Raw genomic sequence first — 27530 nt, 5'->3', positions numbered from 1 at the left:
CCAACATGGCAGTTGCCCCAGGGCACTGTGGGAGATTCAGCACAGCGGCTCTCGCCACCCCACCTGCCATGGTTCCTTGAGGGTGCTGATCTCAGGTGCGCTGGAGGGCCAGCCGACTCTTACCAGATTGCAGGGAAGGGCCCAAACAGTTGGCAGGAGAGTAGACAGCTGCCAGGAGAAGAGGTCAGGAAAGGCCAAAGCACAGGCACCGAAACCACACACAGAGCTAGAAATACACCGTTTCTTTTTAATGGAGGAAGCTTTCAATGGAGACGCTAGACTTGTGTACCAAACTGCCCTTGTCGTAGCCAGGACAGGTGGCCTCTTATGGCGGCCAGAACCACTGATGCAAAATGGTGGGGGGGGGGGGGGGACAGGGCGTCCATCGAAGCCAGCTCGAGGCAGCACGGCTGCAAGGGAGGATGTGCCCATATTGGCACCACAGGGTGAAAAAGCTCCAGCAGAAGGCGTGCCCAGTCAGGTCTGGGATGCTATCCCAAGACTGGGTGTGCTGAAGCTCCAGGCCAGTGCGAGGCCTGCACACACGGCCAGCTTGAAAGGAAAGTTGCCTCCCGCCTCTATGCCCGCAGAGCAGCCTCCTTTGCCAACCTGATGCCCCCTTGCGCACCTCTGGCCTGTATCTCCCATCAGCTGCTAATGAAATTCTAGGCTGCGGCAAGAGAAGTCCAGGGTTGAGATCAAGGGAAGTCATAGCACCACACTATTCTGCCTAGGTCAGACCCCACCCGGAGTCCTGTGTCCACCACAGTTTAAGAGGGAGTGGCAAGCTGGAATGTGTGCAGAAGTGGGCGGCCAAGATGATTGACGGTCTGGAAACCAAGCCTTATGAGGAATAGTTAAGGGCATGTTTAGCCTGGAGGAGACTGGGAGGTGACATGAGAGCCATCTTCAAATATCTGAAGAGTTGTCACATGGAAGATGGGAGCAAGCTTGTATTCTTCTGCTCAAGAGAGAAGGATCTGAACCAACGGATTCTAATGACCAGAAAGGAGATTCTGTCTCAGCATTAAGAAGGACTTTCTGACGGTGAGATCTGTTTGACAATGGAATGCACTCCCTCGGAAGTTGGTGGGCTCTCATCATTGGAGGTTTTTAAAACACAGGTTGGATGCCCATCTGTCAGGGATTCTTTAGCTGTGATTCCCACAGGGCGTTGAACTGAGTGACCCCCTTTGGTCCTTTCCAGCTCACCAATTTTATGATTCTACAACCAGCCCTGGTCAGCATGGGCCCATCACAGCCCCAGCATCAGGCGGATGTTTAGCTTGGGGCTTTATGTGAGCGATAGCCCAGGACGTTGGGAAGCAGGGCAGCAGATTGGCAAAGGTCTCTGCCCCGTGGAGCTTATGCCATGGCCTTTTGCGACCACTATGCTCAGAACCTGAAAGCCAGCGACTCCATTGATGCAGGTTATAGCAACTTGGATATCCCTAGGGGAGAGAAGCATGGCATACGCAATTATAATACTGGTACAAATAAAAGCCACCCGACCCACCCTGCTAAGCCCTCCCCCTCCCCGAGCCCCAGGCGCCCAGCGCTTGGTCCACAAAATCCCTTTCCCGCTCCACAAAGGGGGGAGCAAAATCAGAAGTGCTTTGGTTCTGCTGTTGGTGGGGGGCGAGGGAGAAGGCCTCTGTTGTCAATAGGGTCCATGTCTCAGTGGTGGGGGGCACCCTCAAAAGAGTCTTTGCCAGTCTCCTGGCTCCCCCCGAGACAAGTTCTGTGCTTCCCCCGCAACCCCCAATCCTCACTTCCTTTTGTTTGTGTGTGTGCAGTCCTCTCCTAGTAACGTGGCCAACTTCTACTGCACGGTTTGAGGTGACGTGGTGGCTGCTTTGGGCTGCTGCTCCATGGCGGCTTCTCTGCTCTTCTTCCTGGGGGGCTTTTTGATGGGCGTTTTCTTCACCACCTGGTCCCCCGCCACAGGCGTCGTTGGCTCTTGGCTGCCACCGGAGCTGGGCTTTTCCGCCTTTCTGGGCTCGCCGGCTGGCGCCTCCGCCACAGGGCTGATCAGTTTCTGCAAGTTTGGGGAGGTCGGCAGCACAGGCTTGCTGGACTTCTGGCTGCCGGCGGCCACGGAGCGCTTGGCCTTCTGCGGCGGGGTGGGCTTCTCCCTCTGGGCTGGCAGGGGGCTTACCCCATTCTGCCGTGTGCCCCCATCACCCCGGTTTAGGCTCTGAGTCTTTTCCTTCAGCTGTGCCGCCAGCAGCGTGGCCGCCTCTGAAGACAGGTGGGGGTGAATGACTTCGGAGCGTAGTTTGCTGTGGCTGGGGCTTTTGGGGGCATCGCTCCCTTTCCGATCCGGAGGGTAACTGCCCATCTTCTTGATCACGTTCTGGACAGCCCCGTTGATGTTCTCCATCTGCTCCGCGCTGGCCTTGTGCCTCTGCTTGAGCTTGGACGGGGACAGCTGCTCCCCAGAGAGGGAGAGGGCCTTGCCTTCGGGGGAGCTCAGCTCCCTCGGGTGCTTCGGGGCTTTCTCTTTGCCCCTGGCGGCAGGCACCTTGCCATGGACCCCGGCCGACGTCTCGCTGGGGCTCCTCTTTCTCTTTGCCAAGCCCTGTTTGTGCTCCGTCAGGCCAGCCATCCCGATGGCGGGCAGGGAGTTGGACTGGTTGGAGCTGTACTTGCTGTGGATCCAAGAGACTTTGGGCTTCGTCGAGGGGTCTGGCGGAGGGGGCTTGGCTCTCTCCGGCGACGGGGGCTTGGTGGCACCCGCGCTGTCATCCTCATCTCTGGACTGCTTGGAGAGGCGAGCGATCCGGGCGTAGAGGGCCCCGCTGACCGAGCCAGACCCGGAAGAGGAGCGCTCGCTGTCAGAGGATTTGAGCAAGGGCGTCTCGCTGCTGTCCGCTGGGATGGAGGGGCTCTCTTTCAAGACGGTGTACTCTCCAGCTTCCTCCTCGCTGATGGGTGGTGCCACCTTCTCCACTGGGTTGCAAGGAGCGGAAACTCTGTCCTTGCTGTCACTCACACTCTCTGCAGAGGGAAAGCAGACAGGAGTCATTAGGGGTCAGTGTGGAGCTATGTTTAAAATATCCCACAAGGATGGAGGACTCTTGTGGCCCTCCAGGTGTTGTTGGGATGCCAGGGACTGACAAGTGTGCATTGAGGAAAGGGGGTCTGGAGTCTGTCTCAGGAGAGGGGGGCAGTGATTTGTGGGGATCTGTATCAGCCAGCGGGCAAGAATCAGAGACAAGGGGAGATTCAGAGCTGGAGGAAGAGGAGGAAGTTGCAGGGCTGGCAAGTGAAGGGCCGGGTGCTTCCCCACCCTCTCCTGCACCCCTGTCTCCCAGAACCAGGAGAGGATTGAAGAGGGAAGAGCAGAGGCAGTTTCCACGCAGGCATAGTCTCCAGCTGCATGCATGCAGTCCATCAGGAGGAGGTAGTGAACTATCTGCTGTGTCTGGGGTGCGCCTGCGACATGGGACTACAGATGGGATTGCTGCAATGTGCTCTAGGTGGGGCTGCCCTCGTAGATGATTTCAGCCGGTTGAAAACGCAGTAGCCAAGTTTCTGGCTGGGTTTCTGTTTAGATCTCATATAACCCCTGTTTCTAAACAGCTGCACTGGTTGCCAAGTTTGTTTCCAGGTCCAATTTATGGTGCTCATGCTGGTGTTTAAAGCCCGGAACAAACTTAGGCCCCAAATATCTGAAAAGCAAACTCCTTCCTGACAGAGCCTCTCAGTCGTTACGTTCAGCAGAGGGGGCCCTCTTGGTAGTTCCAGTAACCTCAGAAGCTTGCGGCTATCTGAAGTTTGGGAGAGGTTTTTCTCTGGGGCAGCCCCTAAGTTGTGAAACTCTCATCCCACGGAGGTGCAGCTGCCACGTTCACTGTACAGTTTTTGTTGAGTGCTGAAGATGTACCTCTTTATCCTGACCTCTGGCACTTGAGACGTATATTTTCAAGACTGAACTTATTCTGGTGATTTAAAACTATTATTAATCTTTTATTTTAAATAGCTGTGGCTCATCCTGGGCCCTTGGGGGAAGGGCACGTAATAAATGATACATCATACCCCTGACTATGCTGATTGGGGATGATGGGAACTGGAGTTCAACCACATCTGGAGGTCATGGGTTTCTCATCCCTGGCATAAATGAAGCTATTCATGAATTATGGAGAGTGCAAGCTCCTCTCCACCTTCTGCTTGAAGGGGGGGCACTTGATCCACCTCCCCCCCCCATTTTGTAAGATGTGTTAAGGCAGCCTCTCTCAAACCAGTGGCACTTCTGCTGTTTTGGACTACAACTCCCATCAGCCATAGAGCTCAGGTCTTGCTTTTGGGCTTTTTAGAAGAGGCATCTGGTCAGCCACAGTGAGAACAGGATGCTGGACTAAATATGAGCCTTTGGCCTAATCTAGTAGCCCCATTCTTTGGCTGGGGCTGGTGGGAGTCCAATGGGGGAGTTGGGTGCCTCATTGATTTTTTCTGCCTATGGAAATAAAGAACTGGGATCCCAGGAGTTAATTTCCACTGGTGGGAAACTCTCTGCCTGGCAATTATGGTTTTCTGTTTTCTTTTTTCTCTCTCTCTTTTGGAGTCACGCATGTGTGGCCTTAGAATTCTTTAGTCATTACAGGGCTATTTCACGAAGGCCTGCTATTTGCTGCAGAAGAGTTGCGGTGGAGCTGGGCTCACGCCAAATTCCTCTGCTCTGTAACAATTGCCAAAATTAAAGGGAGAGGGAAAAGAAAGGAGCTCAGCGGCTGGTATAGCAATTTAACCTCCTGGCTATGGTTAGGCTGCAAGATGGGGATGTGGACTTCAAGCATTGTAAGCACTGATGCACCCATCCCAGTTCCAGACAACCCCAGGTCTCTTTTTTAAGGGTTCTAGTCCTCAGTGCCGCAGATCATAGAATCATAGAGTTGGAATAGACCACAAGGGCCATCGAGTCCAACCCCCTGCCAAGCAGGAAACACCATCAGAGCACTCCTGACATATGGTTGTCAAGCCTCTGCTTAAAGACCTCCAAAGAAGGAGACTCCACCACACTCCTTGGCAGCAAATTCCACTGTCGAACAGCTCTTACTGTCAGGAAGTTCCTCCTAATGTTTAGGTGGAATCTTATTTCTTGTAGTTTGGATCCATTGCTCCGTGTCCGCTTCTCTGGAGCAGCAGAAAACAACCTTTCTCCCTCCTCTATATGACATCCTTCTATAGATGAAAGCTTAGAGATGACATATGGGTCTGCTGACGTCATCTTCGGAAAATATTCATTGCAATGAATGAACTCCTTAGGTACAGTATGAGAGTCTTAATCTCAGGGTTGTGAGACCCATTTTGGGCAAAATAATTCCTGAATTGTAGGGGGTTGGGCTGGATGGTCTTCGTGGCCCCTTGCAACTCTACAATTTTATGAATCTATGACAAGGTAGAAATGTAGGAAGCAGACAATTGGGCCCAGCAAGTTCAGTATTGTCTACACTGACTCGCAGCTTCTTTGCAAGATTTCAGGTGGGGTCTCCACCAGCCATTAGGGATTGAACCAGAGACACCATGCAAGCAAAACAACTCTACAAGTGAACCACAGCCCTTCCCAATAGAGTCAGACCATTGGCCCATCTAGTCCAGCATTGTCCGCACTGACTGGCAGCAGCTGTCCAGGGTTTCAGGCAGGGTTCTCTCCCAGTTCTACCTCAATAAGCCACTGAGGACTGAACCTAGGCCTTTCTGCATGCAAAGCAGATGCTGTACCACTGAGCTACATCCCTTCTCCACAAAGCAGCCGTGTTCATTAATTTAAATGGGTCAACTCTGAATATGACATTATTGGCTACAGCTCAAAATGTTTTTTCTCTATTACAAATGTTCAATGTGTCACTTGACTCATATCACCTCAACACACACAAGGAAAACCAGATATAGTTATGCTCCGGTTATCTCCCGCTTAGACTACTGCAATGCGCTCTATGTGGGGCTGCCTTTGAAGGTGACTTGGAAACTACAACTAATCCAGAATGCGGCAGCTAGACTGGTGACCAGAAGTGGCCGCTGAGACCATATAACACTGGTCCTGCAAGACCTACATTGGCTCCCAGTAAGTTTCCGAGCGCAATTCAAAGTGTTGGTGCTGACCTTGAAAGCCCTTGGCCCAGTATACCTGAAGGAGCGTCTCCACCCCCATCGTTCAGCCCAGACACCGGGGTCCAGCTCCAAGGGCCTTCTTCTGGTGGTTCCCTCAATGCGAGAAGTGAGGTTGCAGGGAACCAAGCAGAGGGCCTTCTTGCTAGTAGTGCCCTCCTTGTGGAACACCCTCCCATCACATATCAAGGAGATAAATAACTTTTAGAAGACATCTGAAGGCAGCCCTGTATCAGGAAGTATTTAATGTCTAATGTTTTACATTTTTTAATGTGTTGTAAGCTGCTCAGAGTGGCTGGAGAAACCCAGACAGATGGGTGGGGTATAATAATAATAATAATAATAATAATAATAATAATAAATTGTCCTGGCCTAAAGATCTAGGGTGATGTAGTGGTTTGAGAATAATAATAATAATAATAATAATAATAATAATAATAATAATAATAATTGTCCTGGCCTAAAGATCTAGGGTGATGTAGTGGTTTGAGAATAATAATAATAATAATAATAATAATAATAATAATAATAATAATTGTCCTGGCCTAAAGATCTAGGGTGATGTAGTGATTTGAGTGTCAGACTAGGACCTGGGAGACCAGAGTTCAAATTCCCACTGGGTGGGACTTTGGACCAGTCCCCACCTCTCAGCCTAACCTACCTCACAGGGTTGTTGTGGGGTTTAAATGAGAAGGGAAAGAAGTGCAGTGTGTGCCACCTTCAACTCCTTGGAGAAAAAAGGTGGGATGTAAATGCAATAAATTTATTTCAACTAAGGTTTTTACTTTGGAAGAAGCCATGGCAGCAGGGGATGCTGTAAGAAGGTGGCAAGTTTTTATGGCAAATGCACCCGTTGAGGCTCAAAAGTCTGGACGGCAGTTTTACTGGGGTTCCCCAGAGCGCTGCCTTTCTGCCCTGCTCACCTTCGTGTGGCACGCAGTAGACGGGGCCCTCATCCGTAGTGTCGAAGGACGAGAAGGAGCCCCGGGAGGACCACGAAGGCGACGGCTGCTCCACCACTGATGGGGGCTCAATGAAGCTGCAGTTCATGGTGTTCTCCAGGTCATGATGAGCCACTGCAACACACAGAAAAGGTTGAGAAAGAGGTTCTTGGTCTGCATCTGAAAAAAGAAGGGCCGGATTTAGGTTTGATGAGGCCCTAAGCTACTGACGGTAATGGGCCCATTTATATAGCTGTCCTTTGTCAACAACAAATTGTTGCTGTTTTTGTGTTGGACATATGGTAATTTATGGACCTAATAGGTATCTAAAGCCATTTGCATATAACAAATAGGAGCCTACATAACACAAAACACTGTTGCTGTATGTAGGTTTTATTTTATTTGTTTTTTAATCTTATATTTTGGAAATGTACATCCAGTTTTATTTCCTTTAATTAATAAAAAAGCAATGAAAAGAAGAAAAAGAAGGGGGGGGGAGTAGCCGTGTTGGCTCAGAAGGAAACGAAATCAACACCCGAGAGACCAGTTTCCCTTGATTATTAGGCCAACTAAAATCTCACCAAAAATTAGTGTGCAAGCTTTTCAGTTTTCTAGAATTCTTCATCAGGCTAGAACAGCGGTGGGGAACCCATAGCCCTTTGTGTGTGTGTGTGTGTGTGTGTGTGTGTGTGTGTGTGTGTGTATTACTGATTATTATTTTTTTGCTCTTTAATTGCTTCTTGGGTGGTTCCCACTCCCTTTTGTACCAGCACAAGGCATTCGGGATGGATGAAGTACTCTAAAAGGAGAGAACTCATTCACATCATGCTCACCCAGAGGCAGAGGCAAGAATTACAGGCCATAGACAAGCATCTATCTGGACCTCGCAGACACTGGCTTCCAAGAGAGTTGAAAGTGGTTTAAGGGAGTGGTGCTGTTTCTCACGGCGTTGAGACATGCACATCCGTCTCTTTTGACCCACTGTAACCTACAGTCAATGTTTTTGGAATAATACACAAAACTTGCAGAACTTACTCAGCCAGAAGCAAAAGTGGGGTGGGGTCAGTGTATGCACCCATAAGTAGCAACCTCTCATTCAAACTGCTGATGGGAGTTGCAGCCCTTGATTGTTAATTCTTAATATTGCACTTTTATATGCCTGTTGTCTTTGTCCATGGAGTTTTCTTGGCAGGGATACTGGAGTGGCTTGCCGGGTCCGTATAGTTAAAGCTATGGTTTTCCCAGTAGTGATGTATGGAAGTGAGAGCTAGACCATAAAGAAGGCTGATCGCCGAAGAATTGATGCTTTTGAATTATGGTGCTGGAGGAGACTCTTGAGAGTCCCATGGACTGCAAGAAGATCAAACCGATCCATTCTGAAGGAAATCAGCCCTGAGTGCTCACTGGAAGGACAGATCCTGAAGCTGAGGCTCCAATACTTTGGCCACCTCATGAGAAGAGAAGACTCCCTGGAAAAGACCCTGATGTTGGGAAAGATGGAGGGCACAAGGAGAAGGGGACGACAGAGGATGAGATGGTTGGACAGTGTTCTCGAAGCTACCAACATGAGTTTGACCAGACTGCGGGAAGCAGTGGAAGACAGGAGTGCCTGGCTTTCTCTGGTCCATGGGGTCATGAAGAGTCGGACACGACTAAACGACTAAACAACAACAACAATATTGCACTGCTCAGTATTTTATATTAGTACTTTGACAGGAGTTTCATTGACAGCATCTGTGTTAATTTTTAGATTGCACTGCTTGGTATTTTCTTTTAATAATAATGATTCTGGATTTTTACCGAGAGTTATTTCTGTGTTAATTTTTATATCTGTGTTAATTTTTAGATTGCACTGCTTGGTATTTTCTTTTAATAATAATGATTCTGGATTTTTACCGAGAGTATTTTCATTAACCTCCCCACACACAATCAGAATGAATGCTCAGTGAAGACCAGGAATTGGGCTAACCTCCACAAAAGCTTTGTGTGACCAAATCAGGTTGAATGCTTGAATAAGCAGGCTGGCTTCAAGGAGGAACAGTCATCCTAAACTCAAGATGATTAAGAGAGACCCAGAAGTCCTCAGAAAGAAAAGAGAAACTTTTAATTTATTCTAACAGCAGAGGGTGCCCTCTCCCTTTCTGGCTAAGGACTGCCTCAAGAGGGTTTATGCCGCCTGCTGAATTTGGCTGTCCTAGGAAATGAGAAGGTGCACACAAGGCACTGAAGCTTATCCACAAGAGATAAGAAAATTGGGCTTGGGCTGACAGGGGATGTGAGGTCAAGGACAGCAATGCTTCTGAATCCCAGTTGCTGGAAACTATAGAGCAGGGTATATTGCGCTCCTGAATCTCAACATCAAAAAAACTAAGATCATGGCCACTGGGCTCATCACCTCCTGGCAAATAGAAGGGGAAGAAATGGAGGCAGTGAAAGATTTTACCTTTTTGGGCTCCATGATCACTGCAGATGGTGACAGCAGTCACAAAATTAAAAGACGCCTGCTCCTTGGGAGGAAAGCAATGACAAATCTAGACAGCATCTTAAAAAGCAGAGACATCACCTTGCCAACAAAGGTCCATATAGTAAAAGCTATGGTTTTCCCAGTAGTGATGTATGGAAGTGAGAGCTGGACCATAAAGAAGGCTGATTGCCGAAGAATTGATGCTTTTGAATTATGGTGCTGGAGGAGACTCTTGAGAGTCCCATGGACTGCAAGAAGATCAAACCTATCCATTTTTTTGGAAATCAGCCCTGAGTGCTCACTGGAAGGACAGAAGTTGAGGCTCCAATACTTTGGCCACGTCATGAGAACAGAAGACTCCCTGGAAAAGACCCTGATGTTGGGAAAGATGGAGGGCACAAGGAGAAGGGGACAACAGAGGATGAGATGGCTGGACTGTGTCCTCGAAGCTACCAACATGAATTTGACCAAACTGTTGGAGGCAGTGGAAGACAGGAGTGCCTGGCGTGCTCTGGTCCAAGGGGTCACGAAGAGTCGGACACGACTAAATGACTAAACAACAGCAACATATTGTGCTCCAGTCCTGATTTTGGGTTTCCCATTGAGGCATCTGGTTGGCCACTGTGAGAACAGGATGCTGGGCTAGATAGGCCACTGGACTGATCCAGCAGACTCTCCTTATGTTCTGTACTGATATTCAGAGGCACACTGCCTGCAACAGTGTAGACAGAGCACAGCCGTCGTGGATAGGCTTCTCCTCTGAATGTTTCTAGCCCTCTTCTAAAGCCATCCAAACTGGTGGCCATCCCTGCCTCTTGTGGGAGCAAATGCCATAGTTTAACTCTGTGCTTTGTGAAGAAAAACAACAACACACTTTTTTTTCATCTGTCCTGAATCGTCCAGTGTTTAGCTTCATTGGAAGGGTCCTGTATGGTTCTGGCATTATAAGAGAGGAAGGAAAACTCTCAGCAGCTGGCATAATGATGGATTCTGCCGAAATGGCTAAAATGACCGGAAGAATCAGAAATCAGGAAGATCAAAACTTTAATAAGGAATGGGGGGAATTTATAACTTATCTTAAAGACCATCGTAAACAGATAAAATCGCTAGTAGGATTGGGATATCGCTTGTAGTTTAAGGCTGAATTCTGGACACAATGGTGATGTAAAAGACTTGGATCATCATAAAAGATGCAGGAGGAAATGATTAATAATAGGTCCCACAAAGGGGAGGATGGAAGTTCAGGAGATTCATTGGAATCTTGTTTTTATGAATTACGTTTGATTATATCTCTGTGGAATTTTAATTTGGAAAAACCAAATAAATAAATTTAATGGAAAACTCTCGGCAGCCACTTTAGAGTGAGAATGAAGATGCTGGGAGAAGGAATCGCAGCGCACTCGCACAATAACACGGCCGTTGAGCCTTCCCCTGCCGCATAACGCTTTGCAAACAAGACTGGGACCTGCCTGCCTGAATAGCCCCTGGGCCAAGGAGACCCCAAACAGGGCGGCTTCTGTGCAGAGTGAGCCCCCCGAGGGATGCAGAGTTTCCTGTAGCTGCTCGGCACTCAGACATCTGGTTCTGGGTGACTCGTTGCCAAATAAATCATGCCAAGAGCGGCTGCAAAAGCGCCGCGCTGCTTCCTGCGGGCCTCTCGCTTCCAACCAGTGCCACCCCCCCTCCCAGCCACAGTGTATCTCCCCACAGATCCCCGTTTTCACTGGCCTGCCTCCTGGGCCAACGCTAGTCAGAGGAGGTCTCAGTCCTTCTTTCCTAAAGTTAGAGAAGAAGGGCAAAGGTGGGAGGGGCAGGATAGCAGTACATCCGCTTTGCATGCAGAAGGTCCCAGGTTCAAACCCTGGCATCTCCAGGTAAGGCTGGGAGAGACACCTGAAACTCTGGAAAGCTGCTGCCAACCAGTGTCAACAATACTTAGCTAGATGGACCAATGGCGTGACTCAATGTAAGGGAGCTTCCTGCCTCCTTATTGACATAGATATCTCCAGACTTGCCATACGTTCACAAAAATCCTATGGATAAGATACTTAAGTTTCCTGTAATAATATATTTTTTCATCAGGCTGATGTTTTTAGTTTCCTCCGAAATACTTATTTCTGTTGTCTATGGCTCTGGTAACCTTTTTTGGTTAGATTACTGCAATGCATTACATGTGGGGCTGCACTTGAAGATAGTTCGGAAACTGGCGCAGAATTCAGCAGCCGGGTTAGTCACTGGGGCAAGATGGACTGAGCACATCACACCAATTCTGACCCAACTTCTCTGGTTGCCAATTAGCTTCCAGGCCGAATTTAAACTGCTGATTTTGACCTATAAAACCTTCCGTGGCTCAGGACCCCAATACGTCAAGGGCAACCTCCTCCCATGTGAACTGGCCTGGACATTGTGTTCATCATTTGAGGCCATTCTTTGCCTGCCTCCTCTATGGGAGGTCTGGTGTGCAGCAACACAAGGAAGGGCCTTTTGAGTGGTGGCTCCCCACTTGTGGGATGTTCTCCACAGGGAGGCTTGCCTGGTGCCATCATTACAGGTGCCAGGTGAAAGCATTCCCTTTCTGCTAGAGCTTCGGTTTTTAATTTTTCTGCAACCTTCTTCAGTGGGTGGAATGTTTTAATCCTGCCTTTAAAAAATAAGAATATCTTTTTAGATTTTTCTATGCTTTGTTCTATACTGGTTTTAATGTATGTGCTCGTTTCTATATGTATTGTAAGTTGCTTTTGTAAAAAAAAGGGGGGAGCAACTAATAAATTTAATAATAAATGTAAATCTATAATTTTCATAATATTAAATTTCCATTGTTTTGAATATTTATACAGCAGTAGCCACCCACAATCCTTTTAACTTTTTGGGTTTTGTGCCTTAACTTCCAATGGAGAACAGTTTCAGCATTTGGGACTTTTAAATTTAGAGAAAAGCCAAGTACGAGACGACATGATAGAAGTTTAGAAAATGATGGAGAAAGTGGAGAAAGAAAATTTTCCACAATGCTAGAACTGGTAAAAGGTAAAGGACCCATGGATAGTTAAGTCCAGTCAAAGGTGACTATGGGGTTGTGGCGCTCATCTCGCTTTCAGGCCAAGGGAGCTGACGTTTATTCACAGATAGCTTTCCAGGTCATGTGGCCAGCAGGACTAAACCACTTCTGGTGCAACGGAACACAGTGATGGAAACCAGAGCACACAGAAATGCCCTCTGCCTTCCTGCTGCAGCGGTACCTTTTTATCTACTTGCACTGGCATGCTTTCGAACTGCTAGGTTGGCAGGAGCAACGGGAGCTCACCCCGTTGCGGGGATTCGAACCGCCGACCTTCCGATCGGCAAGCCCAAGAGGCTCAGTGGTTTAGACCACAGCGCCACCTGCTCCTCCCCGCTAGAACTGGTAGACATCCAATGAAACTGAATGTGGGAAGATTCAGGACAGACAAGAAGGACCAGCTTCTTCACACCTAGCATAGTTCAACTCCCTCCCACTGTAAGCAATGATGGCTACCAACTTGTATGGCTTTAAAAGAGGATTGGATGAATTCATGGAGAATGCGGCTACCAACGCCTACTGGACAGGATGGCTATGGCTCTGTTTTCCACAGCTGGAGGAAGTACCGTAATGTTTCTGAAGATCAGTTGCCAGGATCTGCAGGAAGGGACAGAGCACTTGTGCTTACAGGTTTCCCAAAAGAGGCATCTGGTTGGCCACTGTGTGAACAGGATGCTGAACTAGGTGTGACCAGATGCACTGGCCTCTTCTGATGCTTACCCTATGGCATGGTCCATAGTTGCTGCACCAGTGTTGCAGCCTTGCTGCTGGATATGCTGTTCCAAAGAGAAGGCTGGCACCATCTTCCATTTCCTGCTCAGGGGAGGAGGAGGAGGAGGAGGAGCTGTTGGGCAACCCACCTCCTCTTCCTCCTCCTCTTCACTTCCCTTCCTCCTCCTGGGGAAACCGAAAGGCCTTCATAGTGAAAGCGCCACCAGATCAAAAGCAGCTTTGAAGGCCACAGGAGAGCTGACCCGCTCCGGGCAGAACAAGCAACTTCCTCAGCTACTGCGTAAACAGAGACTTCCTTCGCCGTCAAACAGGAAGGTTAGGCCTGTTCAGGAGTCTGCTTCTACCTCACAGAGCCAGGGCAAGTGGGCACAAGATCTGGGAAGGGCACTCCAGGGCAGACCCTGTGCGAGCCTGGAGGTGGGTGGTGTTTATGCATCGAGGGGCATTTTTTTTAAAGCTCCCAGGTGCTTGCAGCTCATGCTTTTTTTTTTTTTTTGCTTGCTACGAGTGACGAGATAATCGCCTCCCCCAAGTGAAACCTCCATGTGCCAGGGCAGTCTATCGTGGAACACCAGATGCTGGAGACAAACACAGGAGGGCTATTTCTGCACACAGAGGAGGTCATAGTGTGTGAGAGGGAGGGAGGGAGAGGCAGGCAAGTTGCTCTCTCTCGGAATAATCTTGCTTGGGCTGCGCTGCTCAGCTCCATCCCAACAAGGGGATGTGGCAGCCCTTTCCGCCATTTTGAAAAAGCACTTTTGGTCAATATGTTGAGACTTTCAAGCGGTATAAGAGCGTGCCTTTCTGGATGCATCCCATGGCAGGACAAAAGTACAGTGGTACCTCGGGTTACATACGCTTCAGGTTACAGACTCCGCTAACCCAGAAATAGTACCTTGGGTTAAGAACTTTGCTTCAGGATGAGAACAGAAATTGTGCTCTGGCAGCGCGGCAGCAGCGGGAGGCCCCATTAGCTAAAGTGGTGCTTCAGGTTAAGAACAGTTTCAGGTTAAGAACGGACCTCCGGAACGAATTAAGTACTTAACCCGAGGTACCACTGTAATCTCATTTCAGAAAATGGCTTTGAAGATACCTAATGGTAAAAGACCGGAAACCTAAATCTATTATAAGTAGCTGTATGAACTAATAAAAAATAATTCATGTGCTGGTTGTGGGCACCCAGGAGGCACCGGGCTGCATGCAAGATCCTGCACCTCCTTGCTCGGAGCACTAACACACAGAAAACCCACAATGTGTTGCTCTATCTAGCTTAATATTGCCTACACTGACTGGCAGCAGCTCTCCATGGGTTTCAGGCAGGGAACATTGGAGGTGCCACTGGTGGCTGAACGTGGAACCTTCTGCATGCAGAGCAGACGCTCAGCTACTGAGCTGCTACGGCCCCTTCTGCAGATCGTGGGCTGGCTTCTTAAAAACTGTGCCAGTTTTGCAGAAAGAAAGGAGGGGAGGGAAGAAATGGAACCCTAAAAGGGGTGAGTGGGAGAGATGGTCCGCTTGCCCTGGTCTCCCAGTGGCTCCAGTCTGCAACCCCCCCCCCCGGCCCTTGACTACAGCTGCGCGGGACCTCAGCCCTCCGCGGTCAGGGATGGATAAAAAGAACATATGGCGAAGCCTGCATGCCAAGGCAAACAAAGGAGCCTGTGACCAAAGCATTTCATTCCAGTGAAATAACAGCCCCTCTGGCAGTCGAGCGAAGCCGCGGGAAGGAAGAGCAGCCTCCGAGAGGGTGTCCGCAGACAGGAGAGAGCGAGCAGATGCAAATCGACTTCTTCATGTCACAGGGTCTCGGCTGCCAGGGGGGGTTGTCTGCTTTCCAAAGTGGGCGCGTCCCCTGTGGGGTAGTGGGATTCCCTGGGGGTGCGTGTGTGCGCGCTAGGAGGCAAGGAGGGGCAAAGGGATGTCGGAGGCGCAAATGACTATCACAGAACCATAAAGACTAGGGTTGGAAGGGACCTCCAAGAAGAAGAAGAGTTTGGATTTGATATCCCGCCTTTCACTCCCTTTAAGGAGTCTCAAAGCGGCTAACATTCTCCTTTCCCTTCCTCCCCCACAACAAACACTCTGTGAGGTGAGTGGGGCTGAGAGACTTCAGAGAAGTGTGACTAGCCCAAGGTCACCCAGCAGCTGCATGTGGAGGAGCGGAGACGCGAACCCGGTTCCCCAGATTACGAGACTACCGTTCTTAACCACTACACCACACTGGCTCTCCAAGGGCCATTAAGTCCAACCCCTTGACTTTCCCTCTACGCCAGACATGTCCAACCGTCCGCCCGCGATCTACAGGTAGATTCCTGGAGTGCTCCAGGTCCATCGCTGGATTAAGAAAAGTTATCGCCTGTTTGCTCCTGATCGATCGTGCCGTGCCCCACCCCCGCTCTATGTCCCACTGCCGCTGCTACAGCTGTGAAAACTTGTCTTTCCAGCGGGGGTGGCATAGTGGGGGAATGAGGGAGGGCGTCGGACTGTTTAGTGATTGATTTAATGCAACCCCCCCCCCAAAAAAATAGCTCAACAACAAGAGCTCAAGCACTCTTGTCAATCCTTCCTAAAAGGCTCAGCAACTCTGGGCAATGCTCCCCCCCAAAAAAAGCACAACAAATCTGGTCTGCCCCCCCAAAAAAACACCTCTTGGCAATGACAATGGGTAGATCATTGCCAGTTTTATTATACAGTGGTACCTCAGGTTAATAACTTAATTCGTTCTGGAGGTCCGTTCTTAACCTGAAACCGTTCTTAACCTGAGGTACCACTTTAGCTAATGGGGCCTCCCGCTGCCACCGCCATGCAATTTCTGTTCTCATCCTGAAGCAAAGTTCTTAACCCAAGGTATTATTTCTAGGTTAGCGGAGTCTGTAACCTGAAGTGTCTGTAACCCGAGGTACCACTGTACTGGGAGTAGATCGCAGTCTCTAGAGAGTTGGACGTGTCTGCTCCACGCTAAAAACTCCCAAACTCTGCAAGCTTTCCTCGCCGGGGAATCGCTCCATCCCCATGATGGTTTTAGTCGACCTTTTCTGAACTTTTTCCAACTTGACCTCAGCTGGGTAGCCAGGAGGTGAAGTTTCCCACATCTGGTGCTGATGCTGCTTTCCTGCATGCATCTTCATCCTCATCTAGGGGGTCTCACACACGCTGGGAGGAAGTCTGGCACTGTTCCTTTTGCTTTTAGTTTAGGTAAAGGGACCCCTGACCATTAGGTCCAGTCGTGACCGACTCTGGGGTTGCGGCGCTCATCTCGCTTTACTGGCCGAGGGAGCCGGCGTACAGCTTCCGGGTCATGTGGCCAGCATGACTAAGCCGCTACTGGTGAACCAGAGCAGCGCACGGAAACCCATTTACCTTCCCACTGGAGCGGTACCTATTTATCTACTTGCACTTTGATGTGCTTTCTAACTGCTATGTTGGCAGGAGCAGGGACCGAGCAATGGGAGTTCACCCCATCGCGGGGATTTGAACCCCCGACCTTCTGATCGGCAAGCCCTAGGTTCTGTGGTTTAACCCACAGTGCCACCCGCGTCCCTTTTAGTTTAGTTTAGTTTAGTTTAGCAGACAGCAAAAAGCAATGCAGAGAGAAAGGAAGGCGGGGAGGAGCAGAGCTGCTCTGAGCTGGGCTATCCACTCTTGCACAAATGGTCTTTCACCCCCTTTGGGAATAATAATAATAATAATAATAAATAAATAAATAAATAAATAAATAAATAAATAAATAAATAAATAAATATAAACATAAACAATTATAAGCTACCCATCTGAATCATTTCCCCAGCTACTCTGGGCAGCTTCCAAGAAATTAAAACACAGTAACACATCTAACATTAAAAGCTTCCCTATACAGGGCTGCCTTGGGTATCTTGTAAACAACTGTATAGTTTTTTTTATTTCCTTCACATCTGACAGGAGGGCGTTCCACAGGGCGGGCGCCACTACCGAGAAGGCCCTCTGCCTGGTTCCCTGTAACTTGACTTCTCACAATGAGGGTACTGCCAGAAGGCCCTCGGAGCTGGACCTCAGTATCTGGGCTTAACGATGGGGGTGGAGACGCTTCTTCAGGTATACTGGGCCGAGGCCGTTTAGAGCTTTAAAGCTCAGCACCAGCACTTTGAATTGTGCTTGGAAATGTACTAGGAGCCAATGCAGATCCTTTAGGACTGGTGTTATATGGTTCCAGTGGCTGCTCCCGGTCACTGGTCTAGCTGCCACATTCTGGATTAGTTGTAGTTTCCAAGTTGCTTTCAAAGGTAGCCCCATGTAGAGTGCATTGCAGTAGTCCAAGACGGAGATACAGTGGTACCTTGGGTTACAGATGCTTCAGGTTACAGACTCCGCTAACCCAGAAATATTACCTCGGGTTAAGAACTTTGCTTCAGGATGAGAATAGAAATTGTGCGGCGGCAGCAGGAAGCCCCATTAGCTAAAGTGGTACCTCAGGTTAAGAACAGTTTCAGGTTAAGAATGGACCTCCAGAATGAATTAAGTTCTTAACCCGAGGTATCACTGCAACCCGAGCATGCACCACTCTGGCAAGACTGTGGAGGCATGTAGGGTCTCAGCCGGCATATCAGATGGAGCTGGTAGACAGCTGCCCTGGATACAGAATTGACCCAGAAGTGCCTCTGTCCAAACCCAGGGTCCTCTTCGCTGATTCCGGCAGAGGCAGCAGTCAGCAGCTCCAGCCTCCAAAGTCAGCAGAGGCCAAGAGGGGAGCCTCTCACTGCCCCGTTTATACAAAAGCCCCAAGCAGCAGGGAAGTGCCAGGAAATGGGGAAACACAGGCCCATTCAGCCTGGGCCTCTGCTTCACAGAAGGAGCCTCTATTCAGAGAAGAGGGGGGGAAACTCAGCCCAGCGGCGCTTCTGTAAACACAGCGCTTGTTATCGTTTCAGTGGGGAAATGGTTGCTGCTGCTCTGAGCCGCAGGCTTTTCAGCGCCAGGGATGTACCACTGTGCTCCCCTGACCGAGAAGGGGGGGTGGGTGGGGAGGCAGCTCTCAGAAAAGCTGAGTGCAGAAGAATCCTGACCAGCTTGAAATTGCTTAAAAGACGGGACAGGATCATGTTTCCACCAGAGCTGAGCCAAAGGCTTCACAAAGTTTAATATTTGGAGCAAAGACTGCGGCAGAGAGGTCCATGACCTCCCCCTCTTTTTTGCACATTTCCCATGCCTGTTTGCAAGCCATGGTTCCCCTGGTCTGCTGCTGCTTTGTAGACATTAACCCCTCCCCAATAAAATCTTGAAAGGGCTTCCTCACTGCTAAAATCCCAGCCAATCAGGGACCACATAGTGATCACGTTGACATCACAGTGCCAAGCAGCCTGTTCTATGGTTGTATTCTCACCCATATTTAAAACACGGCTGCCTCAACTGTGGTTTGTTCAAGCCAACAAACCATGAATCGTCTCGCAGACCAGCCATAGTTTCTGTCACCAAACCCTCTTGCCTTGTGCCTCTGTAGCTTGTTTGAGTATCTTGATGGAGCCAAAAAAAACCCCTCCACAGTCAGGCAAGGCTGACGCTGCGTTCTGACATAACACAAAGCCGTAGCTAGGAACAAGCCATGGTTTGTGAGCTAACCGTGGCTTCACACTGTAGTTTGTTGCAAGAAAACAAACCCTGTTAATTCTACCAGGCTGGGCTTAGCCATTCAAAGACATGACACAGGGGCGCTGACTGAACTGTCAGAATGGATCCCGACACATTTGCAAACCTAGTTTAAGCCTCTGTGTCACCGTGACAAGAATTCTGAATCTCGCACGCCTGTTCATCATTCGTTTGTCTACACCGGGATCGTGATGCCACACAGTCAGACCTGCAAACCATGGTTAGCTATGGGGCCCTTAACAGGATGTGGGGAACACATAATAATGGAGCTTGTGTGTGGGGGAGACAACCGGGGCTGGGACTTACCTACAACCTTTGGCAGCTTCTGGCGGCGAAGAGGGATGCGTGGAAGTTTCATGCTGATGCGGCTGAACCTCCCACAAAGACGCCTTGGGGATTTCTTATGGGGTGGGTCCTGGTTTGAGCTGCAAGGGAAGATGTGCATTTTGGGTTAGACTCCTGGCAGAAGTTAACAGCGTGGATGCAGATGGACTGGGACCAGGGTTGTCCTGGTGGGTAGCGTGACGAAGGCCCCCATCACTTTGCTTTACTGTCCTCTGTTAGGGTTTCTCCCTCTTTCTGCATTGCAGAGTGTTGGAGTAGATGCTCCTCCATCTCTACAATTCTATGAGTCTCCTGGCACTGTGTCTGGTCAACATGGGCAAGCACAATGAGGAAGTAGTAGAGTCTTGAGGTGGCAGAAGGGGCTATACTATTTTCAGCTTTCTCACATGTGAATTCTTCCTATCCTCTTTTAAACCCATCCAATTTGTCAGACATCACTGCCTCCTGTGGCAGGGAGTACCATATCTTTGTAAATTTACCGTATTTTTTGCTCTATAAGACTCACTTTTTCCCTCCTAAAAAGTATGGGGAAATGTGTGTTCGTCTTATGGAGTGAATGCAGGCTGCGCAGCTATCTCAGAAGCCAGAATAGCAAGAGGGATTGCTGCTTTCACTGCGCAGTGATCCCTCTTGCTGTTCTGGCTTCTGAGATTCAGAATATTTTTTTTCTTGTTTTCCTCCTGCATCTTTTATAACAAACCAAATCTTTTTGCATCTCCGTTATACCCAAAATTCACCATTAAAATACAAGTTGCAGGGAGTACCATAATTTAAGAAGCTACGCGAAGGACTCAAATTTTATCTGTCCTGAATCTTCCAATATTCAGCTTTGTTGGGCGTCCGCGAATTCGAGGGTGATGAGAGAGGGAGGAAAACACTTCTCCCCCTGCCATGTACAATTTTATTCATTATCATGTGGCCCCTTGCTCACCCTTTCTCTAAACTGAAAAGTCCCAAATGCAGACACCTTCGGCAGAAGCAGACCAGACCCCCTCAATCACCCTCCCTCCTGCCCACCAAGAAGCCTTGGTAGCCCCCCTGCCAATGGACTCAGGGTTCCCAGCACTGATGCTTACTCCCGGGAGTGGTCTTTCTTGCGGCAAACGCAGCAGCAACACAGGAGGGAGAGGAGGAGGAGGAGGAGGAAGGCCAAGAGGGCACCGGCTCCAATGACACCCATCCGCTGGTTAGCCTCTGAAATGGAATCGGGAGAGAAACAACACCCCCCATTGTAAAAAAACCCAAAACTCTCAGCAGTTCCCAGAAATAGAACATGCATTGAAATGATTGAAATGATCAAAGTCAGAGTTACAAATTAAATTACGCAGAAACAACAGCCCCCCCCACATTAAAAAATATAGACATTATAAAATAAAATTAACCTATTAAAATGCATGTCAACTTTACACATCCAGGTAAAAGGTAAGGGGTAAAGGGACCCCTGACCATTAGGTCCAGTCGTGACCGACTCTGGGGTTGCGGCGCTCATCTCGCTTTATTGGCCGAGGGAGCCAGCGTTTGTCCACAGACAGCTTCCAGGTCATGTGGCCAGCATGACTAAGCCGCTTCTGGAGAACCAGAGCAGCCCACGGAAACGCCGTTCACCTTCCCGCCGCAGCAGTACTTATTTATCTACTTGCACTTTGACGTGCTTTCAAACTGCTAGGTTGGCAGGAGCAGGGACCGAGCAATGGGAGCTCACCCTGCCGCGGGGATTTGAACCGCCGACCTTCCCCACATCCAGGTAGGCTTGCTGAAATAAGCAAAATAGGTTTTTGGCAGGTGTTGAAAAACAACAACACAGTGATGGCAGCTACGTGATTGTAAAGGGGCAGGGAGTTCCAAAGTATAGATGCTGCCACACCAAAGGATTAACTCCTTGAACGTGCAGAAAGACACTGCAGTTCTAAGTGGTTCGGCAGGCATATAATTCCAATTCCTTTCAGTTTCTCAATCTTAAATTCAGTTCTCCACATTTCCGCATCAGTTTGCATTTTTTTTAAAAAAATAAAAAATAAGAAAGTCCTGATGCAAATTCATCAGCATTTTAGCATGTCTTTCTACTTAAACTACATTTTTGGACACAAAATTGCCTAGTGTGCATATTTTGTCAAAACAGTCCCCCTAATATGATGCCTTTTCCTATGTCACCTTCACAAACTTATGCATTTATCCGACTTGGCTGGATAACTGAATTGCAAAATTCAGAGAAGGGCAAAAAATTGTAGTGTTTTGACTCACCTATTATTATTATTTTTTAAATAAAGGGTGAATTTAGTCAAGTTTGCCTTTGGACGCAGATGGAATCAATTTTATCTCTCATCCCTAGTTAGGTAGGAAGGAAACTAGTCCTGTTAGCCTACAGAGGGAGCCTTGCCATAGAACTCTGCAGACTCCAAACTTCCCAATGCGAACAGTTCGGAACTAGCAGCCCAGGACTCGACTCAGCTGATGGATGCTGGTGATGTCTGTTCCCCCAAGCCACTTACCCATGTGGCAAGATCCGGTCAGTGGGTCGCAAGAATCTTCGTGGCACTTGCAGGATTCAGAACAGTTCACCCCGTAGTGACCAGTTTGGCATGTCACATTACACCTGTGGGATGTGATACATAAGTAGCAGTCAAGTACAACATTCCTTGTTTGCCTAGAGTGGACATGCAAAGGGGATGTTTGTTCCAGCCAGTCGAAAACTTCCTGTTTCCTCCTGGGCTGGGACATACTTCCTTTTGCATGTGACTAGAGGTGGGCGTGACCTTACCTGTGCAGGTAACAAAAGCACCAGGCACGCAGCACACAGTCTCTCTTTGGCTTCCTTTCTTTATTGGAGCAGCTTTTTTCAGAGGACAAAGAGACTATCTCCATATGGGATAGACTCACATGTATATATCTGTAACTAAATCTGCCTTCAGGGATCCAACTGTGAACTGATGATGATGTGAGTAAACTTCTTTTATATACCTTAAATAAGATTGTGGCGTGTTTATCCTTTTAATAGGGAAATAAGGGATCTTACCAGGAATCAGTACTGAGAAGCTTAAACAAGCTTGCAACCAGCTACCCACTGTGTGTTTAAAGGGGAATGTTAAAACTCTGCTAAGTTATAGAAGGACTCAAGTTAGGAAGGATATTAATAAACAATATATGCTCTCCTGCCTCCCTGAACATTCCCACAACACCTGAGGAAGGAATTATCAAGTGAGTGGGGGAAAAGAGAGAGAGAAGGCAGGTAAGTCACTCTTTGCTCTCCCCTCCAGAAGCAGGGGTGGCTATTAAATCACCCAAAGGTGTCCTAACGGAAAGCATATCAGAATGTCGTCGTTTCCAGCTGATGTCGAAAGACAAAAATAAGGGTTAGGAGAGACGGAGGAAAATGGAATGATAAGACCATGGCTGGCCATGAGAACTAGAAACATGCTGAATTTCAGAAAAGAAAACTGATAAGGCCGCAACCCAGCCTTCAAGGTCTATGATCACCTGTCTAAAGCTGACCAGAGGTAGCATTATTATCAATTTACGATGGGGTGGGGTGGAAGGTTCACAGGCTAGGAAAGACTTGCTCACAAATTTATTGACAGCTGCATGAATTATAATAGCTAGGAAGTGGAAGTGGCAAGCAGACTATAAAATGGAAGAATGGTATGAAGAGGTATGAGATATAGCTATTGATGATAAATCAACATGTGCCATTAAGGTAAGACGGGGGGAATACGCAGGAGAAATGATTTTGAGGAGACATGGAGGGTGTTTGTAGAATTTGTACTGTTAAAACGGAAAGGGGTCAAACCATCGCAAGGGGTGTTGAAACTTTGAATGGTCTCGGTGGTGGGGTGGACATTTCTATTCTTATTTATGTATGATTATTACTTTGTCAATAATAATAATAATAATAATAATACAGTGGTACCTCACGTTACATTCGCTTCAGGTTACATACGCTTCAGGTTACAGACTCCGCTAACCCAGAAATAGTGCTTCAGGTTAAGAACTTTGCCTCAGGATGAGAACAGAAATTGTGCTCCGGCAGCGCAGCAGCAGCAGGAGGCCCCATTAGCTAAAGTGGTGCTTCAGGTTAAGAACAGTTTCAGGTTAAGTACGGACCTCTGGAACGAATTAAGTGCTTAACCTGAGGTACCACTGTAAAGGTCTATGATCACCTGTCTGTGTGTAGGAACGGGTTACATCCCAATTAAATGTGTGTCAATTCAGCACTAGGCATGGGTTGCTCTCTTTCTCTACAGCAAAGCTATGCAAAGAAGGCTGACAAAAAAAGGGCATTCTGGAGAGCTGCTGTCTGTCAGTGCAGACAGCATTGAGCAGGTTGCAGGTGAAGGCCAGCTGCTGGGAATCAGCAGTGGGGAAGGGGCTGCCCTCGTGTTCAGGTCCTGATCTTGGGCTTCCCATAATAGGTGTCTGGCTGGCCACTGTGAGCAGAGGATACTGGGCTAGTTGGGTCGCCGGTGTGATCCTGCTGGGCTCTTCCAACGGTCTTATGGACCGAGATTCTGACTCAGTATAAAGCAGCTTCCCATATCGCTACGATCCCTTTATTGTATCTGGTTGGCACAACATCTGGCAAAAGGTTGGGTGGTCACCTGCCAGGGTGCGATCGCCGCATTGTGTGGGGTTGGGCTGCGTGGCCCTTGGGTTTCCTTTCAGCTCTGCAATTCTGTATTTCAGCTAAAGGAAGGTCCAAGCTGCAAAGTTGCTGGCTGAATGTCAGACGAGAGCAGCTGCTGCCATTCCACAGCCATCAGATTCTGTCAGGGATTTTCATGCCTCTTGAACATCCAAAGCTCTCCTGCTGGCTAGGGTCCCTGCCTCCCCGGTGCCACGTGCCTCTTGGCAGAGAAAAGGGTAGGGGCCACTCACAGCCCACAGAGCAGCTGCAAGCAGGCCTGCTCTAAAGGACTTCTTCGCACAACGTGGAATTTATTTGCAGGACCTGCTGTCACAAAAAGTGGTGACGGTCAGGAGTCCAGGTAGTTTTCAAAGCAGGATATGCTGTGGGCTAAAAGGATGCTTTTAGCCCAGGGATGGAAAGAAGCCCCTACCAGAGAGGAATGGCAAAGTAAATTGCTGGAATATGCAGAAATGGCAAAAACGACTGGAAGAATCAGAAATCAAGAGGACGAAAGCTTTCAAAAAGAACGGGAGGAATTTACATTTTATCTGAGAGACCGCTGTAAACAAATGAAAACACCGGCATGTTTTTAGCAACACTCGCAACGTTAACAAAAACTTTGGATAATGAATTGAAAATATAGAGGAGGAGATAATATGCAGTTGGAAAGGATAACATAAAGGTCCATGGAGGGAATTGGGGGGGGGGGGGTGGAGTCTGAGAGTCAAGAGAATCTTGCATTTTGAGTGTAATTGTGATACAGTGGTACCTCGGGTTACAGACGATTCAGGTTACAGACTCCGCTCAGTTTAAAATGCTAAATATAAGTTTAAAATGCTAAATATTACAAATTCAACTCAATGAAGTACAGTGGTACCTCGGGTTACAGACGCTTCAGGTTACAGACTCTGCTAACCCGAAAGTAGTACCTCGGGTTAAGAACTTTACCTCAGGATGGGAACAGAAATCTCGCGGCGGCAGCGGGACGCCCCATTAGCTAAAGTGGTACCTCAGGTTAAGAACAGTTTCAGGTTAAGAACAGACCTCCAGAACGAATTAAGTTCTTAACCCGAGGTACCACTGTATTGTTGGAATTTTGTATTTGTAAAATCAAATAAAATGTTTATATATATATATATATATATATATATATATATATATATATATATATATAAAATAAAGCAATCTTTGCTCACCTGGCACCCACCAGATGTTTTGGACTTTGTCTCCCGTCAGCTCCAGCCAGTATGGCTGTATGGTGCTGGGTTGATAGGAACTATAGTTCAAAACATGGTGCTGAATGGAGAGCTGCTGCCAGTCAGTGTGGACAAAACTGAGCTGGGTGGACCAATGGTCAGATTTGGCAGAAGGCAGGTTCTTACGTTCCCATTTAAACCAGGTTTTTATTCTGAACCATGAGGACTAGAATCTTGGGGAGGCATCCAGTTAAATAGAGCTGCTAACGCAGTATTTCCCAAACTTGGGTTTCCAGCTATTTTTGGACTACAACTCCCAACATCCCCAGCTAGCAAGACCAGCGGTCAGGGATGATGGGAACTGTAGTCCCCAAAACAGCTGGAAACTCATGTTTGGGAAACACTGTACTAGTGCAAAGATCTTTGCTTGCACAACAGAAGTTCCTCTCCCTCTCCTCCCTCTTTGCCACCCCAAATCTGCTCCAGAGGGATGAAGGAACACCCAAAACAAATTTGGAGGGTCATCGGAAGAAGGACACTCAGCTAAAATGCAAGCAGGTCTATTTAGATGGATATTGCCCTTTATTTTAAGAGGAAAGAGAGTAAGCCCCAGGGTCTTGTGTTATTGTTGTTGTTTGTTCTAGAAAGGGGCAATATATATACGAATTCTGATCAATAAATAAACAAAACAGCACCTTGGCACAAATTCTGTTCTGTGCAACGGCTGCATGGCGGGAGGCAATGAAACCATCCGTAGGAGGTCTATGACCTATCCTTTAGCTTTCTTGTGATGGAAAAACAGCAACAAAAAGCCCAAATCGAAACAAAGAGCCCCCTTCAGACAAACAGGACACTTTGCTCTGTGTTCCTTTCCAAGGAAGCTGTGCACAAATCCCTGCTTCCAACTTTCGTGGTGGAGAGGAAAGAACCGCAAAAGGAAGAGAGGAAGAGCTTTCGCTTGCAAAACAATCACACCACGGAGCCTGTTTGAACACACAGTCATTCTCAGTAGCCAGCAAGCAAGCTGATGAGTAACTCCTGACCAAATCTTATTTTTAGCCTGCTCAGGGCTTTCCATTTGCTGACGCAGCTCTGAAGCCGCGCAGGTTCCTCCGTTTGCCAGGGCTGCTGTGGGCAACAAACATCAGCATCTAGCCTAGTGGTGTCAGCACTGACTGGCAGCCACTCTCCAGGCAGGGATTCTCGCCCAGCCTTACCCGGTGATGCCAGGGACTTAACCTGGGACCTTCTTTATATAAATCTTCCCCGTCACTGTATAAGGCAGCCTTATACTGATTCACATCATTGGTCCCTCTACCTCAGTATTGCCAACTCTGACTGGCAGAGGCTCTCCAGGGTTTCAAGCAGCGGGTGCTCCTAGCCCTCCCTGGAGGTGCCATTGGGGATTGAACCTGGGACCTCCTGCATGCGAAGCGGATGCTCTAACCACTGAGCGATGCTCCTCCCGAACGCTAGAATTGCCCGTGCTGGATACAAGGACTCTTAACATCGCACAACCACAAATGGAACGGCTCTCATCCAGTGTCAGACAGATGACTTTTGGCACATATACTAAGATCTGAGAAAGTGGGGGAGAAGTTCCCATATACACTTCCAGAGAGAAGTGCTTGCTGTGCTGAAAATATACCAAGTATTTGTCAAGAAATGGAAAAATGCAAGCACGGCCCCGCTGCAGATTGGAGCTGACAGAGGAAGTGATGAGTAATGGTCTGAAGGCAAAACTTGCAGAGTGGGCTGTGCTAACAGAGTTAAGGAAGAAGACAGCGAGACGCCCCGGTGGAACTACCCCCCCCCCCGAAAACCCCCCTGGTATGGTTCACTGAGCCCAAATTGAGCCTTGGAAACAGACTAAGCAGCCAAATGTAATCAGGCCAGCTCTCGGTAGAACAGCAGCAGCAATAAAAAGCTGGTTTCTCCCTTAATTCCCAGGAGACGAGAAATCCAGATCTGGAGGCAGAGAGGAAGAACACGATGCCGTTTTTGAAAATGTCTTTTAAAAAGATTTATATCATTGGGAAATGACTTGGGATTCAGTGGGCAAAGTTGCGATTTGCAACTTTGCAATGTTTCCAGCGCACAGTTAAACTGTGGAACTCACTGCTACAGGAGGCAGTGACGCTCACTAACTTGGATGGCTTTGAAAGAGGATTGCAGGATAGGGCTATCAGTGGCTAATAACCATGATGACCATGTTCTGCCTCTGCAGAGATACTTCCGAACTTAAAAATGATAAGCGTAATGCTGGTGGTCAACAAAAGAGGTTCAGAGACTCTCTCACGGCAAATCTTAAGAAATGTAGTATAAACACTGACAACTGGGAAACACTGGCCTGCGAGCGCTCCAGTTGGAGAACAGCCTTTACCAAAGGTGTAATGGGCTTTGAAGACACTCAAACTCAGGACGCAAGGGAGAAACGTGCTAAGAG

The 27530-nt window shown here is 48.3% G+C and overlaps 1 protein-coding gene across 2 annotated transcripts in view; it reads right to left on the bottom strand.

The window, feature by feature from the left end:
• Nucleotides 1-227: 227 nt before the first annotated feature.
• The window catches only part of SCARF2 (scavenger receptor class F member 2), a 52785-nt gene continuing 25482 nt past the window's right edge, over nucleotides 228-27530 (bottom strand). For both annotated transcript variants that reach the window (XM_028709840.2, XM_028709841.2), the window contains 5 exons: nucleotides 21757-21860; nucleotides 20344-20461; nucleotides 19229-19347; nucleotides 7035-7187; nucleotides 228-3000 (listed from right to left, as the gene is read on the bottom strand). In XM_028709840.2, the coding sequence (XP_028565673.2) occupies nucleotides 1823-3000; nucleotides 7035-7187; nucleotides 19229-19347; nucleotides 20344-20461; nucleotides 21757-21860 (1672 nt within the window). In that variant the 3' untranslated portion in view covers nucleotides 228-1822. The remainder of the gene's footprint in view (nucleotides 3001-7034; nucleotides 7188-19228; nucleotides 19348-20343; nucleotides 20462-21756; nucleotides 21861-27530) is intronic.

The sequence above is a fragment of the Podarcis muralis genome, chromosome 16 (assembly GCF_964188315.1).
Source record: "Podarcis muralis chromosome 16, rPodMur119.hap1.1, whole genome shotgun sequence".
In the NCBI taxonomy this organism is placed as follows: Eukaryota; Metazoa; Chordata; class Lepidosauria; order Squamata; family Lacertidae; genus Podarcis; species Podarcis muralis.
This window is presented reverse-complemented; position numbering and strand designations above follow the sequence as displayed.